Source organism: Procambarus clarkii, chromosome 31 (assembly GCF_040958095.1).
Source record: "Procambarus clarkii isolate CNS0578487 chromosome 31, FALCON_Pclarkii_2.0, whole genome shotgun sequence".
In the NCBI taxonomy this organism is placed as follows: Eukaryota; Metazoa; Arthropoda; class Malacostraca; order Decapoda; family Cambaridae; genus Procambarus; species Procambarus clarkii.
Genome location: NC_091180.1, coordinates 19,970,273 through 19,990,272, shown reverse-complemented (window position 1 = coordinate 19,990,272; position 20,000 = coordinate 19,970,273). Strand labels below are relative to the sequence as shown.

The following is a 20,000-nucleotide window of genomic DNA, read 5'->3' as shown; positions in this document are numbered from 1 at the left end:
TGATATCTCCCTGGTTTCTGCTCAGCTACTGAACTACAATATGCGAGTCAAAAAACACATTGCCTTGCCCCGCGAATAAATTGCCAAAGTTACAATATTTATTATTTCAACAATGGAGCAATACATTGTGACAAGAGTAATCTTAAACTAACTTAATGAATAATTAGTACATATTTATATAGACAAACAAAGCAATTGTTTCTTTACATAGTAATTAAAATATGCATACAGAAAGAAATAATGGCATGCACACCCAGCAACGGACGATCCCACGACAATTTGCCAGATACAGTTCACTCAATTATTATTTCACTCTGTTACCCACTTGTGATCACATATAAATCATTAGTTCCCGTGGGAAAACTGATCACACAAAGAAATAAACAATCATTCCCACGATACGCTGGGCCTAACGCCAACACTGTAACATGAATGTGCATTTGCATAGAACATATAAGTATAACAATATACATGCTTGTAATTTACATACAATTATAAATGTACATATTAATATATTCACTTACGTATCTTATAAGGGTACGTAACACTTCCACCTCCAAGAAAAAAAATGCAATGGATTGAAGATCAATGGCATTTTTTCAGAAGTAAAAATGTTAGGTAAAAAGAAACATTTCATTTATGGTACATCAAAACTTCTTGACAAAGCATCAGCAATAACATTTTGTCTGCCTGGAATATGTTTGATTTCTACATTAAATTCCTGCAAAAACAATGACCATCGCAGAATTCGTTGGTTCTTGACTTTCATCATATTTATAAAGATAAGGGGGTTGTGGTCTGTAAATACTAACACTTTATTTCCTGATAAGTAAATCTCAAACTTCTTGATTGACAATATAAGACCCAACGCCTCCTTTTCTACCACGGAATAATTTCTCTGAGCTGCATTAAATTTTCTGGAATAGTAATACACAGGATGCTCAATCTGGTCTAAACCAACTTGAATAAGCACAGCACCTATTCCAACATCTGACGCATCAATGTGTAATATAAATGGTTTATCAAATTGGGGACTAGCAAGAATAGGTGAGGTGGACAATATGCCCTTTAGGTTCTGAAAAGCATTCTGACAATCTTGTGTCCACTGAAACTTTACTTGCTTGCGTAACAAGTTTGTCAAAGGAGCAGCTACTGTTGAAAAATTTCTACAATAACGCCTATAGTATGCACACATACCAATAAACCGTTGGACTCCTTTCTTATTGGTCAACACTGGGTAGTCCACAATGGCTTGAATCTTATCTTGTAAGGGGATAATCTTACCTTGTCCCACCTCGTGGCCAAGATAAGTTATCGTACCTTTTGCCCAACTACACTTATTCATATTTATGGTTAACTTTGCGTTTTCCAACACTGTAAACAAGTTCTTAAGGCCTAAGAGATGATCTGCCCAATTCTTACTGTACAAAACAATGTCATCAAGGTAGGCCCTACAATCTGGCACATCCTTGAGTAAGAAATTCATGAATCTTTGAAAAGTAGCAGGTGCATTTCTCAAACCGAATGGCATGACATTAAATTCATACGCACCATCAGGTGTAACAAAAGCAGTAACCTCTCTAGCATACTCTGTTAATGGAATTTGATAATACCCTTTTGACAAATCAAGCTTACTTACATATTCGGCATGACCTATGGACTCTATACATTCTTCCAACAAGGGTAAAGGAAAAACGTCCACTGTAGTGTTCTTGTTCAGTTTCCTGTAATCCACGCACAATCTCCAGGTTCCATCTGGTTTTGGCACTAACAAACACGGAGAGCTCCAAGTACTTTGACTTGGCCGAATGAAATCATGCTGGAGCAGATATTCCACTTCTGCTTGCATAATTTTCCTCTTTTCGGGATTCACTCGGTACGGATGTTGTCGAATGGGGGTGCTGTCCAGGAGCTGAATGTCGTGTGTGATGAGGTGGGTCTGGGTAGGAACCTCCCCAAACAGAGATGAATGGTTGTCCAGCAGAACCTGGAACTCATCACGTTGTTCCTCCTGTAAATGACATAGCATCTCCCTGCCATTGGAACTGGAACTGAGAAGTTGGATATTAACATCATGTCCCTCACTACAATTATCCTCAGGTGGTAACTCTTCCCGACTAAAACAAGCTACTACACCAGGTCCAACATAAGCTTTTAATCTGTTAATGTGTACAGTCATTTGGGGTTCTGAAAGATTAGGGTTAATTAGTTTATAAGTTAGGTCTCCCACCTTGTCTACCACTTGGTAGGGTCCTGCGAACTTATGGGACATGGAAGTCCCCATACGAGGTTTCAACACCAACACCAAATCTCCGACATCAAACGACCTTAGCTTAGCCTTGAACTTCTTGTCATATCGTACTTTCATGGCTTGTTGAGTCCTTCCCAGATGTTCTTTCGCCAACTCACGAGCCCGACACAACTTAGCCTTGACCTCGCTCAAGTACAATCCGCTCTGATGAACAGAGACATCTCCCAACAACTTTTCTTGTAGCATTTTAAGAGGACCTCTTACTTGGTGACCAAACACTAGTTCAAAGGGTGAACAGCCCAATGACTCTTGTAGCCCTTCTCTAGCAGCAAACAACACAAAGGGGAGATTCTCATCCCAATTACGTGGATGAGTTTCTCCGGTTGTCTTCAGCATTTGTTTCAAAGTCTGGTGGAAACGTTCAAGTCCACCTTGGCTTTGTGGATGATATGGACTGGACAATTTGTGCCGAATCCCTCGGGATTCGCAAAAAGTTCTGAAAACTTTAGAAACAAAATTTCCCCCATTATCACTCTGAATAACTCTAGGCATTCCAAACAACGAAAAGAATCTTTCAAGACACTTGATGAGATTATGAGCCTTGGTATTCCGTAGAGCATAAGCTTCAGGAAATCTAGTAGTCATACACATGAGTGTGAACAAAAACATGTTACCCGATTTAGTCTTAGGTAAAGGACCCACACAATCAATTACAACATGAGTAAATGGTTCATCAGGAACTACAATAGGTTGCAATGGTGCTCTAGGTACAGATTGATTTGGTTTACCAACAATTTGACAGGGTATACAGTTATGACAATATCTGACCACGTCTTTCTTTAACTTTGGCCAGAAAAAATATTTACTTATCTTATGGTACATATTCGTGATACCTTGATGACCTCCCATGGGGTCATCATGTGCAGCCTGCAGGACCTGCCTACGATAATCATTGGGGACAACGAGTTGGGTTCTAATCTCACAATCCTCTGAAGAGGGAGTTCCCTTGGGTCTCCACCTTCTCATCAGAAGTCGATCCTTGAAGAAGAAACCCGTCCCTTCCTCCAATGCATCAATATTATCAGGAGCCTCAGAAATACACTTACTTAAACTAGGATCAGTAGTCTGTACAACACTTAAGGGCAATGACTCAGACTCAGCAGCGAGCGGGCAAGAACCTAGTAGCTTGATCTCTTTTCCCGATTGATCAGAATAAAATGGAGTCATAGCTACTTCGGCCTCACTCTCGACAACTGGCGCACTGGAGACAAGCGGGCAAGGTACAGATAGTTCAGCCTCCTCACCTTCACTTTCCTTGTGATTTAGGTTCGGCGGGGCTTCTACTACGGCCTCACTCTCATCATCCAGTCGAGTCATAAAAGAATCCTCAAGATCCACCTCCCACTCCTTTACTGAAGGGGTCCTGGTCTTGGGAACAGCAACCTTAGTGAAGACAGGATTACTCTCACCTGTTTTTCCCATTGATCTAGTAACAACACAAGCAGGGTAAATAATATCATCATCTGCTTCCGGTTGAGCTAATACATTATGGGGTTTAGTTAACATGATGGGACACTTGGGCCCTACAACCATTTGGTTGCCAAAATCATTACCTAGAATAATGTCTACCCCAGGAATGGGCAGTTGTTTACTTACACCAACATTACACCATCCTGAAGTATATTTAGAATCAAGGTTAACTTGCAATAAGGACACTGGTTGCACACTTCCGGCAATACCCTGGAGAAGCACAACTTCACCCAGATCTCGGGTGTCAACATCATCAAGTACCTTCTGGGTAATAAGAGACTGTGAAGCTCCAGTATCACGGAGTAATTGAACAGTCTTATGTCTACCATTAGTACATAATAAGGTACCTGTGGACATATAGGGTTTGAATTCAGCCATCCAATTGGGACTGACTGTAATACATGAAGAATTAATAGGTTGCACTCCTTTACTCATAATAAGACCAGTTGGTCGGAGTTCAGGATGCAAACTAAAACATGAAGAAATCACATGCCCCCTTCTCTTACAATGGGTACAATGTTTGACAGTGGACACACTGGTAGAACCAACTGCCGGTTTAGAATTAGCATTACTAGGCTTAGATGATCCTGGCAATGGAGTAACCATCTTAGGGTTAGTAAGAGAAGAGTTCACGGGAGTAACTGTCGCACCAGGAGGAGACTTATACTGATAAGGAGTACGGTGAGCATTGAAATTTACTCTACGACTAGACTTAGGTGAAGTGGCCATAAACGGGGCCTTAGTCAGCAACTCATGCTCATCCGCGAGCTTTGACAGCTCATCAATATCGGTTACATTCTTTTGTTCTGCCATAAAAGTAGACAACTGGTCTGGAAGACAGGACAATACTTCTTCCATTATGAGAAGATTCTTTAGAGCATCAAAATCAGTGACTGCAAGTGACTTTAACCATCTGTTGCAAAAATTCGTCTTCTGACGAGTAAAATCGGCTATTGTCTGATCCTTGATTCTCCTTAGGTTCCTGAACTTTTGCCTGTGTGCCTCTGGATTTAGTTGGTATGCATTGAGGATGCTTTTCTTTACAAAGTCATAATCAAAACTATGAGCGTCAGGGAGGGATGTGAAAACCTCCTGACTACGCCCCTTGAATTGAGACTGCACAATGGCTACCCACTGATCCCTTGGCCAGTTCATACTGATGGCAATTTTATTAAAATGTGCAAAGAAAACCTCAGGATCTTCCTCATTGAACTTGGGCAACTCTATATACTTATTCATCCTGATGGGATTATTATCACTATTTGTTGAAACATTACTAGTATTTCCATGCCCAGCTGCCATACGCTGTGATTCAAGCCTGAAGTTAGTGTCAGCCATTTGTTGTTGAATCTCTAATTGTTGCTTCTTTGTGGCTTCAAGTTGCAACTCAATTAAACCTCTCTGGTTTTGTGCCGCAATTTCTAAACGCCTAGTCTCTAGCTCCCTTTGCTGAGCTTCAGCCTCTAATATTTGCTGTTGCTGTTGAGCTTCAATCTCTCTTTGACGAGCTTCAGCCTCTAATATTTTCTGTTCTTTTTGAGCTTCAAGCTCTAATTGGCGAGCTTCTAACTCAAGACGCTTTAACGTCATCTGATCACTCGACTCCTCTCTTAACTCTTCTAGAATTTCTTCATCTAAATCCCCATTCTCAACAAAATGCGTCACAATGACTTTCAATATTTGGGCTTTAACCATTCTATTGCTGGAGGTCAAATCCAAATGATTTGCCATTTGTATTAACTCAGTCTTTTTAAGGTTCTGAATCCCTTCAAAGTCTGGGTGAGCCACCAACGCTGCAACTTTCTCCTCCATCGTTACTAACACTTGGCACTTGATTCACAAAAATAATTAACACAATGGCACTGCACTACACTTCACTGTAAAATTGTCACCACACTGAAAATTCGCTTGGCCTCACTGCACAAACAAAATATATAGGATGACTTACCTCAAAATCGTGAAACGTTGTTACTTGACACACAGGAAGGCTTGCTTGGCACATGGAATAGTTCTTAAGAAACACACTGAGACACTTGACACTGGTACCTAGGAAGGCAAGGTTAGATTAGCATAGTTAAGTTAAAGTGGGACAATATTTCCCGGCACAGGCCCCCATAACTCTTTGTTACCTATCGTACGTTACGGCTCGTGATCCTACAGCAGCCAAACTTTAATAAGTCTAGGGATACGACACAACTGCTGTTCTCAATAGCGAATCACCAGTATAACCCCTTAATGGGTAATGAGCATAAAATAGAATCTTCATAGGACTGAAGAATAAAGACTAAGCATATATATATCATTTATATTAAATAAATCTCAAAGGCAAACAGATGATTATATGGTCACAATATATCACATTAAAAATATCACTGTAACTTCCAGACATTAAATCAATACTAAGAATAATATATGGCTAGAACAAAAGAATGACTTAACTCCAAGATGATATCTCCCTGGTTTCTGCTCAGCTACTGAACTACAATATGCGAGTCAAAAAACACATTGCCTTGCCCCGCGAATAAATTGCCAAAGTTACAATATTTATTATTTCAACAATGGAGCACTACATTGTGACAAGAGTAATCTTAAACTAACTTAATGAATAATTAGTACATATTGATATAGACAAACAAAGCAATTGTTTCTTTACATAGTAATTAAAATATGCATACAGAAAGAAATAATGGCATGCACACCCAGCAACGGACGATCCCACGACAATTTGCCAGATACAGTTCACTCAATTATTATTTCACTCTGTTACCCACTTGTGATCACATATAAATCATTAGTTCCCGTGGGAAAACTGATCACACAAAGAAATAAACAATCATTCCCACGATACGCTGGGCCTAACGCCAACACTGTAACATGAATGTGCATTTGCATAGAACATATAAGTATAACAATATACATGCTTGTAATTTACATACAATTATAAATGTACATATTAATATATTCACTTACGTATCTTATAAGGGTACGTAACATAGGCGAGCCCTGCCTGGCCTCTCGTGTTGTCACAACATACCAAAAAAAAAGAAATAATGTATTAAATTGCCCGTACCTAACCTAACCGAAGACCCACGAATAGAAAACGTGGCAGCCGTCAGTTTAGCGAGCCGCTAGGAAGTACAGTTCATCACATTTTGACGCTGGGACATTTTTTCGTCAAAATACTATGTATTATTCGTGAGGACGCGTTGCATATCCACTACAACCTGGTTGGTCCGGCAGGAACGCGTGTGTGTGTTTTTCTCTTTTAACAAGTCCACTTTTGTTCCGGCATTATTTTTGTTTGTTAGTGGAGGGGGAAGGGGTGTGTATTGAACAGCTGTGGACCCCTGTTGTTCATGCAGTGTTCCATTCACCTGGACTCTTGGAGACTCGAACCCTGGATTCCCACGTGTGTGTGAGGTCGAAGCTCTATTGGCCGAGCTATTGAGTAGTCTTAATAGGGAAGACTTCTTTTTTTTCATGGAGTGTTGTGTGCCTACGGGAGCTGTGGTCCTGTGTGGCCGTGAGCAGCACCACCTGCCTCACCGCTCACTCCAGGATGTTGTGGTGTTACTCCACCTCCACACATGGCCACACAACATGACACCACATACATGCTACATGTGCTTCCTGTACATGTTAGTGACATATTTAAACGTAATAGTTCTATATAATATGAAATAAACTGACGTAATTGCTGCTGCCTGGTGTCTCCACTGCTGCCTCTGCTGCTGTCCCCACTGCTGCCTCTGCTGCTGCTGCTGTCCCCACTGCTGCCTCTGCTGCTGCTGGTGTTTCCAGTGCTGCCTCTGCTGCTCCCTCTGCTGCTGCTTGGTGTTTCCACTGCTGCCTCTGCTGCTGCCAGATTCATGAAGCAGTTACGCAAGCACTTACGAACGTGTACATGTGCTGGGATGTGACCTGTGAGCCTATATTCCCGTGCCACTTGAGGATAGTTCTGTTGTATGTTACTTCTTAAGTTACACACACTTACCTGTCAGTGACTACGAGGAAGTGAGGTCTGGCTCTTCATGCCCCGCCTACTAGCCTCTGTGGCCTCTAGTTTTAACTGTCACCGACGTTCGGGTTCTTCGACATGTGTCATTCAATTTGTGACGTCATTGAGCCGCCTCCATTGTGGATGGAGGTGGCTTCTACAACTTCTCTCGGTGCATTCCGCCTGTTGACCCCCGTAAAAGGTTCGAGTATTTCCTTACATTTCTTTGAATCGTATAAATATCCTTGACGGCATGTAAACTTTTTTTTTTCCCCCTACCACAGACGTGGCCACACATTTATAATGCTAACCAGCATGTAAACCTTGATGGTAGGATTAAACCTCCATGACGTGCAATACAGGTTGGGCCACCCCGTCCACGGCCGCCCTGTCTTGTGTGGCTTCTGGGGTTTAGACGGCCGCCAGGCAAGCAGGTGAGACAGGTAGACAGGCTAGTAGGCATAGAGAGGGAGAGAGAGGGAGCGGGTAGGGACGATTCCCTGCACTGTTGGTCATGGATCAGATTCATGAAGCAGTTACGCATGCACTTAGGAACGTGTACATCTTTCCTAAATCTTTGACGGCTTTGGTTACATTTATTAAACAGTTTACAAGCATGAAAACTTGCCAATCAACTGTTGTTATTGTTATAAACAGCCTGCTGGTGCTTCGGAGCTCATTAACTGTTTAATAATTGTAAATAATGCCGCTAAAGATTGAGAAAAAGATGAACACCTTCGTAAGTGCTTGCGTAACTGCTTCGTGAATCTGGCCCCAGGACTATCCCTCTAATAAACACGCCGTCACCCCGGCCTGGCGAGGTACCTGATGCTAAGCCGAGCGCACTTCCGCCTGGCGCACCACCAACCACCGCCTTACACGCGGGAACGCTCGGCACCGCTCCTGTGCCAGTTAAGTTCTGGGCTCACCATAGCTCGTGCTACTTGGAACTTGTTCCGAGTAGCTGAATCTATAACAACAACAACGCTCTAAGGTATCAAATGTTGGGTAGACATGTGGGAGTGAGTTTGGTCACGTGTGAGTAGGAGCCGGGTGCAGTTGACTCTGCTCTTTATGTACTCCTCTACTTGTACTCGGCTAGTTGTGCTTGCAGGGGATGAGCTTCGGCTGTTTGGTTCCGCCTCTCAACTGTCAATCAACTGGTGTACAGGTTCCTGGGCCTACTGGGCTCTATCATATCTACGTTTAAACCTGTATGGAGTCAGCCTCTACCACATCATTGCCTAATGCATTCCATCTGTTAACTACTGATACTGGAAACGTTTTGTCTAATGTCTGTGTGGGTCATTTGAGTAATCAGTTTCCACCTGTGTCCCCTTGTGCGTGTATCACCCGTGCTTAATAGTTTGTCTTTATCCTGTCAATTCGTCTTGAGAATTTTGTAGGTGGTGATCATGTGACTTAACTGTTCAGTGTGGCGGTGGAGACCTAGAGCTGCGACAGTAACAAGAGGAGCCTCGTGGTAGCTGCAGTAAGACACCAGCTGTGGTGCTGGCGCTCTCTCCACCAACTTCTCCCAACGGGATGACACCCGGTGGACTATCTTACTGCTCCCCCTTCCCCCTCCTTCCTCCTTCTCGTCCCTCTTCCTCCTCCCTCCTTCTCGTCCCTCCTCCTCCTCCCTCCTCGTCCTTCCTCCTCCTCCTTCCTTCTCGTCCTTCCTCCTCCTCCTTCCTTCTCGTCCTTCCTCCTCCTCCTTCCTTCTCGTCCTTCCTCCTCCTCCCTCTTCCTCCTCCCTCCTCGTCCTTCCTCCTCCTCCCTCCTCGTCCCTCCTCCTCCTCCTTCCCCCCTCTCCACCTTCGGCTGTTCCCCGCTATTTATAGTCCTGATGTGTTTTGACGCATTCAAAAGTTTTGTTAATTGTATTGAACGGCATCACAACTGGGACGGCAAAGTGGAATATTGTGCTCTCCGCCTGTCCCTACCTCCCTCCCTCTCTTTCCTCAGTCCGTCTCTCCCTCCCCTCTGTTTCCCCTCCTTCCTAACTTTCCGCCCGTCCCTTCCTCACCCCCCCCCCCCCGCCCACCGCCCGTGTGATTATTACATCTAAGAATGGGATTAATGCTAGAATTCAAACGCCCGTGTCCCCGTGGTGGGTGACGGCACCAGCCTGGAGAACTGTGGTGCTGACAGTCACAGTTCTGTGGCTCCATCACTATTTGATTTTCTGATTGCTTATGCTTCCAGGGTATGCAAATCGCTCTTATTCCCCCCCCCCCCAAACTTAGCTTTGATTTTCGCCTCGGATAGTTTAGGGGAAGACGTGTTGAAGGTGCCTGGAGACTCCTTGCCTAGAGCTGTGACTTTTCAAGTTCAAGTATGTTTATTGAGATAAGAAGGAAATACATCTCAAAGGGATAGAGTAGCTTAGGCTATTTCTACCCTCCTGAAGCTGTGACATTGTTTCACAAGTCGCCAGCCTTCAGGCACCTTCAAGATGTCTTCCCGAAGCGGTCTAAGACAAAGGTCACAGTTTGGAGGAAAGAGTAGCCATTTTGCTATTCTTTTGAAGGAGTCCAACCACTTAAACTGGACGATAGAGCGACGGTCTCGCTTCTTGCAGGTCGGCAATCTATCCCCTACCCTTCCAAGTGGGTGGGGGCACCATTCCTGTCCTCCGACCTATCCCAAATCCTTATCCTCATATCTCTACCAATTGGTACATAGTTCCAAGGACTTGGCGCTCTCTCCTGGTTATTTCCTTATACTTTCCGAGCCATAAACAATCAGAGAAAAAATCACTTCCAGCAACAAATTCAAAAACAATTTTCCCCTCACAGGGGCTTTAAACTGCATCAAAATATAACCGGTTTCATTTTCATCTTAGGTCAGAGGTTAAAGTTTCCTCTGGATTCATTTTTACACTTGCGGCTTGTCGACGGCACGAGAGACTGTCACCCCAGATGCCAGGGTTGTGAGAGGTCCCCAGCAGGTGTGTGTGTGTGTGTGTGTGTGTGTGTGTGTGTGCGATCAAGGTGTCAGGTATGTGTGTGTGGCAGCGGGTTTCCAGTTTTGGGGGTCAAGGCACAACATTATTGATTTGGAGGTCAAAAGGTCAGATGTCAAGGTCGCTGCTCTTGGGGATGCTGGGGATGGGGGGGGGGAATGATGTTGAAGGGCTCCAGTTCTCCTCTGGTTTCTAGTTAGTTTGTCCGTTTTCTGTTGACGTGTTCTTGCGTTTGGCCGTGTTTAATAACCCTAGTCTCATGGGTTGAGAAATCTTCCTCATATCTCGGGTTGAGAAATATCTTCGTGTTGAGTTGCTTGCTTCACACCATGTAAAGTGGGTTTCTGGTGTCTCGCTTCATATATATAATGACACGCTTAAGGCTCATGCAAGTTATTCACTGTATGGTTTAAGGCTTGCAGTATATTTGGAAAGTCGTGCATTTTTTAATGAGTGCACAAGCCCGAGAGCTGGAGCCCAATCCCTCGGTCACAAATGGGTTAACGTAAACACCACAATAGACTGTACAATAGATTCTACGATAGATCAGGCCTAGGTAGGTAGGGAGCTAGCTAGCATGCGCGACTCCGCTGGCACATTTAGATAAGTGGATTATGGATAAAACACACACACACACACACACACACACACACACACACACACACACACACACACACACACACACACACACACACACACACACACACACACACACACACCACCACCACCACCACCTATGACACTGATTCTCAACCAAAGCAACCAGAATTTGCAAAAACATACAAAAAAATACAACTTGCCACTTTTTTTTGTAATTATGTAAAAAGAATTGTGATTTTTTTAACGCTGCCAATTATTAGAACAATAAAGATCTAATAATGAAACATCTTGAAAGTTAGTTTCGGTTCGCTATAATTTACCCACGTGGAACCTAATGTGTGGGGCCGGTAGGACAGTCGTGGGAGCTTGAGGGGAATATGTCCAGGGGGTTTCGTCCAGACATAAAGGAATGGGGGATAGGCGGTGTAGAGGGCGGCGGTCCCCATTGATTGTGTGGGAGGGACCACACCGCCAGCGCCGCCTTGTCTTCGCCTCCAACACCGTCTAGGTCACCGTCATCTCCAACAGTGTTACAGTGAACGGTGTCACCCACCTCAGACATTGCCATCACCAACTCCCTGCAGCCGGGATACTGTATAGAGCCTTCACCGTCTCTAAGAATGGTCAGTCACCGTCGCCAAGATGGTCAGCCGTCACCGCCCATCTAGGGAAAACAGTAAGACAAGCGGCAACACTACCAACATCACCATCATTGCCAACAACAAACTCCGTCAGAAAGACTGTGTGACCTTTTTCACGGAGCGGCGAGTGGGCGGGCGGGCGGCTGTGGTGAGGTGAGGGGGGGGAAGGGTAAGGTGTGGGCGGGGGTCAGTGTCTGGTTGGTGTGGGCGTGGGCGGAGGAGCTGACTACTATGTGGTGGGTAGTTGAGGCGGACAGCGATGGTGATGAGCAATCACGGGGGGGGGGGGGAGGGGTAGTTGGTGGTAGTGAGCCGTACAGGTGGATTGGGGGGGGGGAGGTGGCCCCCATGGCTATTCCTTCCCCCCAATTGAAAAAATATATTAATACGAATGAATATCCCCGGCCAGGATACGAACCTGGGCCAAATCGCCTGTGAAGCGGGAAACGTACGCGCCCAAGCAACCCACCTAACCTATCGAGTCAGATGCGTAGAAAATGTAGGTATTTGTGAGCCGTTACTTTCCACAATAAGTTACATTATTAATGTTGGTTTCCATAACGTAAAACAACGCGACCTATTAGTTGAGACCCAGTCACGTGTGCTGACGTGTACAAGTCAGGTGTGAGAACATCTAAGTAGAGCTTGAGGCGTCGTGAGGCTCCGGTTGATACCAGTATCTCCTTATCTGGGAGAGGATTCACAGAGCACTTACGTGGCCTCTTAAGAGATCTGTCTCCACTGTTACCTCAGTGATGGCGGCTCTCTTCCGTGTTTGTCAGGTACTCCGGCCACATACCTGGCCGGCCTCTCACAGTGTCCAAGAGAGAATTCGATAAACACCTCCAAAGGAAACCTGATTAACCAGGCTGTGGTGATTCATATGTCAGGCTGCGAGCAACCGCGTCCAGCAACCAGGGGCCAGATTCACGAAGCAGTTACGCAAGTACTTACGAACGTGTACATCTTTCCTCAATCTTTGACGGCTTTGGTTACATTTATTAAACAGTTTACATGCATGAAAACTGTCCAATCAACTGTTGTTATTGTTATAAACAGCCTCCTGGTGCTTCGCAGCTCATTAACTGTTTAATAATTGTAAACAAAGCCGCGTAAGATTGAGAAAAGATGCACACGTTCGTAAGTACTTGCGTAACTGCTTCGTGAATCTGGCCTGAAGGAGTTCACGTCGCGGACCGGGCCGCGGGAACGCTAAGCCCCGAAATCATGGCAAGGTAACCGCAAGGTAAAGTACTCCAAGCCGGTCCAGTTCAAGTATGTTTATTGAGACAGGAAAAAATACATCTCAAAGGGATAGAGTAGCTTAAGCTATTTCTACCCTCCCCTGGTCCAGTCCAGCATTGTTCTCACTCAACCCGGACCTCCTGACTCACGTGTGTATGACTCACTGTCATACAGTTGGGTCTTGACTCACTGTTGTGGGGAAGACAAATGTGTCAAATGTTTGCCGACAGTCCAAAAGATACAATCTACCCATCATCTACCGAAGCTTGCCAACCTTATCGTATCAACTCGATCAGATTCGCAAGTCATGTTATTCCCCCTGACTAAAAACCTGGTCCCTCGTAAACCAAGCCCTCTCCAGATAGTCCACTGTCATCTTTTTGTCTTACTTTGGGTTTTTGGATCTAGCTCCTCAGCTCCGCCTCTTCGGTATAAGTAGTCTGGTGTATCTACTGACCTGTTTGTATGTTTCGACTCGTTCGACAGGTTTTTTGTCGCTTTCTGGTAAATTATTGAGTGTTTATTAGTTTTAAGTCTCTTATTTGCGTCTCTGGTGGCCATTTAAGGTCTCGCTGCCTACTCCTTGCCCCTGATAGGTGAGCCAGCCAGGTAGGTGTGGGGGGGGGAGACCTTGACAGCTTACAGGTCACAGCCAGGTGAGTCAACCAGGTGAATGTACCAGGTAGATACCTGCTTGATACCTGGTTGATGGGGTTCTGGGAGTTGTTCTACTCCCCAAGCCCGGCCCGAGGCCAGGCTCGACTTTTGAGAGTTTGGTTCACCAGGCTGTTCCTTGGAGCGACCCGCAGGGCCACATACCCACCGCAGCCCGGCTGATCCGGAACTTCTCTTAGAAAACAGTCCAGTTTTCTCTTGAAGATGTCCACGGTTGTTCCGGATATATTTCTTATAGTCGCTGGGAGGACGTTGAACAACCGCGGACCTCTGATGTTCATAGTGTTCTCTGATTGTGCCTATGGCACCTCTGCTCTTCACTGGTTCAATCTTGCATTTTATTCCATATCGTTCATTCCAGTACGTTGTTATTTTACTGTGTAGATTTGGGACCTGGCCTTCCAGTATTTTCCATATGTATATTATTTGGTATCTCTCTCGTCTCCTTTATAGAGAGTACATTTGGAGAGCTTTGAGACGATCCCAATAATTTAGGTGTTTTATCGGGAGTTGGGGTTACTTGGTGACCCACACATACTGGTGACCCACACATACTGGTGACCCACACATACTGGTGACCCACACATACTGGTGACCCACACATACTGGTGACTCACACATACTGGTGACCCACACATACTGGTGACCTGGATCAGGTTGATAGACTGGTGAGGCAGAGAGTGGTGGTGGGGGGGGGCAGTTTCTCTTGAGGCAGATCTTTAAGAGAGAGAAAAACTAGATAGTTTTCTTCAAGGAGTACCGGACCAACAGGGCTGTAGTGGATATGTGGGCCTGCGGGCCGCTCTAAGCAACAGCCTGATGGACCAAAGGAGTAGAACAACTCCCAGAACCCCATCAAGCAGGGGCAGTGTCAGTCTGGTAGATTGGTGTGTCAGACAGTAGAGTCTTTTCACTACATGGCAAGATCACCCCCCCCCCCTCATCACATGAGAATTCCCTCATGCCCGAGTGCACGGGGGAGTTGTGTAAAACCCTGGTTTGTGTCTCGGAGAGGCTGCAGGATCCGTGTGAAGTCAGTGGAATTCCCGGTTGCAATTCTTTTGACCATGTTGTGGCCTAGTCGACTAAGGCAGCGTCTGGGATCATCCCGGCCGTAAGTTTGAACCCTCATCACGGCCGTTGTTGATTGTGATTGGTTCAGAGTTCCCCCCTCCCCCTTCCACTAACCACACATTGTAATGGTGATATGTAATCTGTAATGCGTATTAGATACACAGATGGATTTGCTAATTGTTGTTTTCCAACTATGTACAAATTGGTGTGTGTGAGTGTGTGTGTGTGTGTGTGTGTGTGTGTGTGTGTGTGTGTGTGTGTGTGTGTATCAAGTAAAAAAAAAAAAGTATAGAGATATTGTGTTGGGGGAGGGGGGGGGTCAGAGGGGAGTGGGAGGGAACACCAGGGTCAGGAGGGGGGGTGAGCGTGAGTGCTCAATACCGGAATACGTCTGTGTACCTGAGCACCGTTGTTGTATTGCTGGTTTCCTCATCAAGTAGGAATGTGTGTGTGTGTGTGTGTGTGTGTGTGTGTGTGTGTGTGTGTGTGTACACGCGCGCTCTCACACATTCCTGCTTGATGAGGAAACTCACGCACTGATCACCAGTAAGGTAACCGGAACTATTTCAACAGCTTAAAATCCCCAAGTGCCACGGAAAAAAAATCTGGTTTCGCAATGCCGGCGGCGGAAACCACTTTACACAAACTCCTTGATCGATTTCACACCTCGTCACCAATTTTGGAACTTTGTTGAGAAGAGACAGAATTTACACAATATAAGAATATAGGAAATTGTAGAAGACCTATTGGTCATGGGATGCAGCTCCCATATATATACCAACCCAGATTCATGGGTGTGTTACGGGCTATTCATGCCCGTGCCACCTTTTGGGTGGCTTAATCTTTATCATACGTGTAAGGTACGGTTGAAACAATCCGGTGATTGATCTCCATTAATGGCATTAAGGTCGAGGACGCTCTCCTGATGGCGCTCTCCTGATCACTGCGGGATGGAAGACAAGCAGCAAGCCGACCTAATATATATTTTGTGGAAGTCTGTTAGAGCTGACAGTGTGTTTACACAGGGACATCTGGACACCTGGAGGGGTTTATCTTGCTCGTCCTAACACATCGAACCCGACGAAGAAGTCTGTACGTGTAAGTTTGTAGGTGTACAGAAGTCTGTACTCCTAGAAGTGTACTCCTAGAAGTGTACTCCTAGAAGTGTACTCCTAGAAGTGTACTCTGCTTCCTGGTGTATATACACTGGGAGGTGGCTTTTGTCCTAGAGTGTGTTCGGGACTGGTTGTCAGTAAAGTTGTTTGTTGTTGTTGTAGTTTTAGATTCAGCTACTCGGAACAAGTTCCAAGAAGCACGGGCTATGGTGAGCCCGTAACTTACCTGGCACAGGAGCGGGGCAAGAAGCACGGGCTATGGTGAGCCCATAACTTACCTGGCACAGGAGCGGGGCAAGAAGCACGGGCTATGGTGAGCCTCTTGTCAGTGTCAGTAAAGTGTTGAGGTGGCCTTAATAACTCTCCAGGGGTTGATAAAGCTGTGGTGCAACACTAAACCAGTCGACCCCAGGGAGTAATACTGTGGTCTACCTGCTTGTTGATTCCGGGGATCAGTGTAGGACCTCCGCCGTCATAGCTCTGTTCCTTAAGGTACGGTTCTCCTTTTCTGTATCCATCATTACATCTGTTGTATACAACGCCACAATTGTAGGAGCGTCCTTGGCTTCGCAAAGCACGCTCGAATAAATAAATCCATAAGGGCCGTGACGAGGATTCGATCCTACGTCTGAGAGCATCCCAGACGCTGCCTTAATCGACTGAGCTACGACATGGTCAAGTCTGTAAGATTAATTAAGTCTCCAGTAAACTTCAAGTGTTCGGCGGTGGATATGATTTTCATCGGTGAAACAGTGGCCGACCTGCGGCTTCAAGCCCACACGGTAGCTGGCATCAGTTGTGACACCTTGGCCGCCACTCTTCCATCTTTTACTGGTTTGTTTACCTCTGCCCACCAGCGCTTCCTACGTCTGTCTCTACCGCTGCCCACCAGTGGCGCTCCCTGTCACCCTCCCGCCCCCTCCCTGTCGCACACCTGCCTTCTCCCACATACCTGCCTTCTCCCACACACCTGCCTTCTCCCGCACACACCTGCCTTTCCCCCACACCTACCCCGCCTACTAGAATACACATGTCAATGAACAGAGGTGGGTAGAGGAACTTGTGGGCCGAACAGTTCGTTCTTGGGTTGATTACATACGAACACGGAGCGGGAACGGTTCGTACTAAACTGGAACAAAATAACGTGCCTGGTAACACATAAGTAAACGCCACATTAGAACGCGAGAGGCTCTATAGGAATAATGAACAGCGTACGTGTGGTTGTGAACGCTGCCCGACGCATCAATTAGCCAAGTGTGGTTGGTTCTTCCCGCGCATATTGCGACACCTGACGCTCTGTATCCTGTTGTTGGGGGAGGGGGGGCTGTTCACAGGTGGGGGGGGGGAGGGGGACTTGTTCACAGGTGGGTGGGTGGGGGGGAGTGGGGGGGGTTGTTCACAGGTGGGTGGGGGGGGGGGAGTGGGGGGGGGGGTTGTTCACACGTGGGGCTCCGGTTCACCTTCTCCGCGAGAACCAGCAGGTGCCTTTGGCATGGACTCCTGAGCCAAACTGGCGGGTCGTGTTTTGCGCGTGCCTCTTTGCCGAAGATCTTACCTGTGACAGGTTTCTATAGGTTTTGACAGATTAGGAAACTTACACTCGCTGCGTTGACTGACTTGTGGTTCTTTGTGTGTGACTTGCCACTAGAACTCTTTAACACTGTCGTGGGGGAGTTCTCGTTGACTCCTATATTAATCCCACGTGATCAATGGTGGAATAGGGGATGTTGAAAACTTGTGGTGGGAGAGGGAGTTACCAGACTGGTGGTGGTGAGTGTTGGGTGGGAGAGGGAGTTACCAGACTGGTGGTGGTGAGTGTTGGGTGGGAGAGGGAGTTACCAGACTGGTGGTGTTGGGTGGGAGAGGGCAGGATGGAAGAGGGAGTTACGAGACTGGTGGTGGTGAGTGTTGGGTGGGAGAGGGAGTTACCAGACTGGTTCTGGGAATGGTTAAAGCGATCGATGAGAGTTTCCGGGGGGGGGGGGGGGGGGGTTGTTGGCTTGGTGGTGACGGGACGGGTGGCAGCAAGTGAGGTGTGGGTATAATTACTCACCCTGATGCACGCCTCTCTACCTCACCCTTATCTTCCCACCACACTCATACCCCTCCTCCCATGTTACGCACACACCCGTCCTCCGTCACCTCTCCCACACGTAGCAGGTGTGTGGCAGCCGTTACTCTGCGTAAGGTAGACGCAGAGGGGGGGGGAGGGGGGTGCCACACACGTGGCCAATCTACCTCATGCCCGGGGAAATCTTGGCACTATAAAACTCGCCTCAATTGCGCATCTCTGATGGAGACGCTTGGGCCGTCTGACGGAGCTTTGGGTCCGTCCCGGCGCCCGTCTGGGGCTCCAGGCTACATGTCCCTCCCTCCCTCCCTCTCTATGACTGTAGAATTATAATACCTTTTTTGTAGTTCTTACGTGATCTGTATGTATGTTTTATGGTAATGAGCTGTAGATGATTTGAATTCATGCTTGATCTCTTCCACTCTCTCTCTTCCTTATTCCTGTTCTTTCCCCTCCCCCTCTCTCCTCTCCCTTCCCTCTCTCCCCTCCCTTCCCTCTCTCCCCTCCCTTCCCTCCTCTCCCCTCCCTCCTCTCCCCCTCCCCTCCCTCCTCCTCTCCCCCTCCCCTCCTCTCCCCCTCCCCTCCCCTCCCTCCTCTCCCCCTCCCCTCCCTCCTCTCCCCCTCCTCTCCCCCTCCTCTCCCCCTCCCCTCCTCTCCCCCTCCCCTCCTCTCCCCCTCCCCTCCTCTCCCCCTCCCCTCCTCTCCCCCTCCTCTCCTCTCCCCCTCCTCTCCCCCTCCCCTCCTCTCCCCCTCCTCTCCTCTCCCCCTCCTCTCCCCCTCCTCTCCCCCTCCCCCCAGGGATCGTGAAACAACACTGTTGATGGTGTGTACCAACCCGCAGGCAGTCACTCCGGAGAAACACTCCTTACCAAGCGGTGTGAATTGTCGCTCGTCACTGACCTTTCTTTACCTGTGGCCGGCTTCGAGAGTTTGTCTTCTCTACCAGAACCGGTTTGAGCCAGGCATGATGGTGTGTGATGAGTGATGGTGGTGACCCCGCAGACCCATCAGGTGCATCACAACACAGGGGATCAGACACTTCTTCCTGCAGGAGGAACCTGACTGGTTCCTGATGGCGAGCTTCGTCGTGTAATTTTAAAAAGCGTTGATGGAGGTGTTGAGGTGGCTGTCGCGCTGTTTCCTGCTTTCACTCTCAGCGTTAACTCAAGCATTTAACCACCGTAACCACCACAACCGCGTCAATTGTAGCTATAACCACCACCACCACTGCTCGTCTACCACCACTTGCACTGCTGGACTACTAGCACTAGCCGCTAACACTGCCTACTAGCTCTCTTGACGTCTCCCACTTTCATTTGAATTCATTAGTTTTTAAGTGCTCATTCAACAGCTTAGTCATTAAGTCTCCTTCATTACTGGTTGTCAGCAGTAAAGGTCTTCTGTCCTTGATGATGTGGCACCCTCGTGGCACCACGTGGCACCACGTCACACAGCCACCATTGTACACTCAACTACGTCACTATTTTATTGAATATTGATAGACATCTTTCGACGATAGATCAAACTGCCCCCCCCCCACCCCGCCGCCTTCTCCTCTTATGCATACATTTCTATCCTGTGTGGCAGTGAACAGCTGTATTACACCTGCTGTTGCTACACTATTGTAAATACACTGAAAGGTGTATTTACAAATTCGTAGGTTAAAGTGTGTATAATATCTGATGTACCTTGAGGTTACCTTGAGGTGCTTCCGGGGCTTAGTGTCCCCGCGGCCCGGTCGTCGACCAGGCCTCCTGGTTGCTGGACTGATCAACCAGGCTGTTAGACGCGGCTGTAGGAGATTGTGACCTCGTGAAATGTAACGGGCTGCGA

The 20,000-nt window shown here is 46.8% G+C and overlaps 1 protein-coding gene across 10 annotated transcripts in view; it reads left to right on the top strand.

The window, feature by feature from the left end:
- Positions 1–20,000, top strand: part of LOC123758756 (sterile alpha motif domain containing protein 4 smaug) — a 172,852-nt gene that overhangs the window by 120,455 nt on the left and 32,397 nt on the right. The window contains exon 1 of one of the 10 annotated variants that reach the window (XM_069334453.1): positions 7,671–7,704. The exons of 8 other annotated variants lie outside the window; for them this stretch is intronic. In XM_069334453.1, coding sequence (XP_069190554.1) covers positions 7,686–7,704 — 19 coding nt within the window. In that variant the 5' untranslated portion in view covers positions 7,671–7,685. Of the gene's footprint in view, positions 1–7,670; positions 7,705–7,862; positions 7,981–20,000 lie in introns of those variants that run through there. One more of the 10 variants, XM_069334452.1, reaches the window with a different exon arrangement.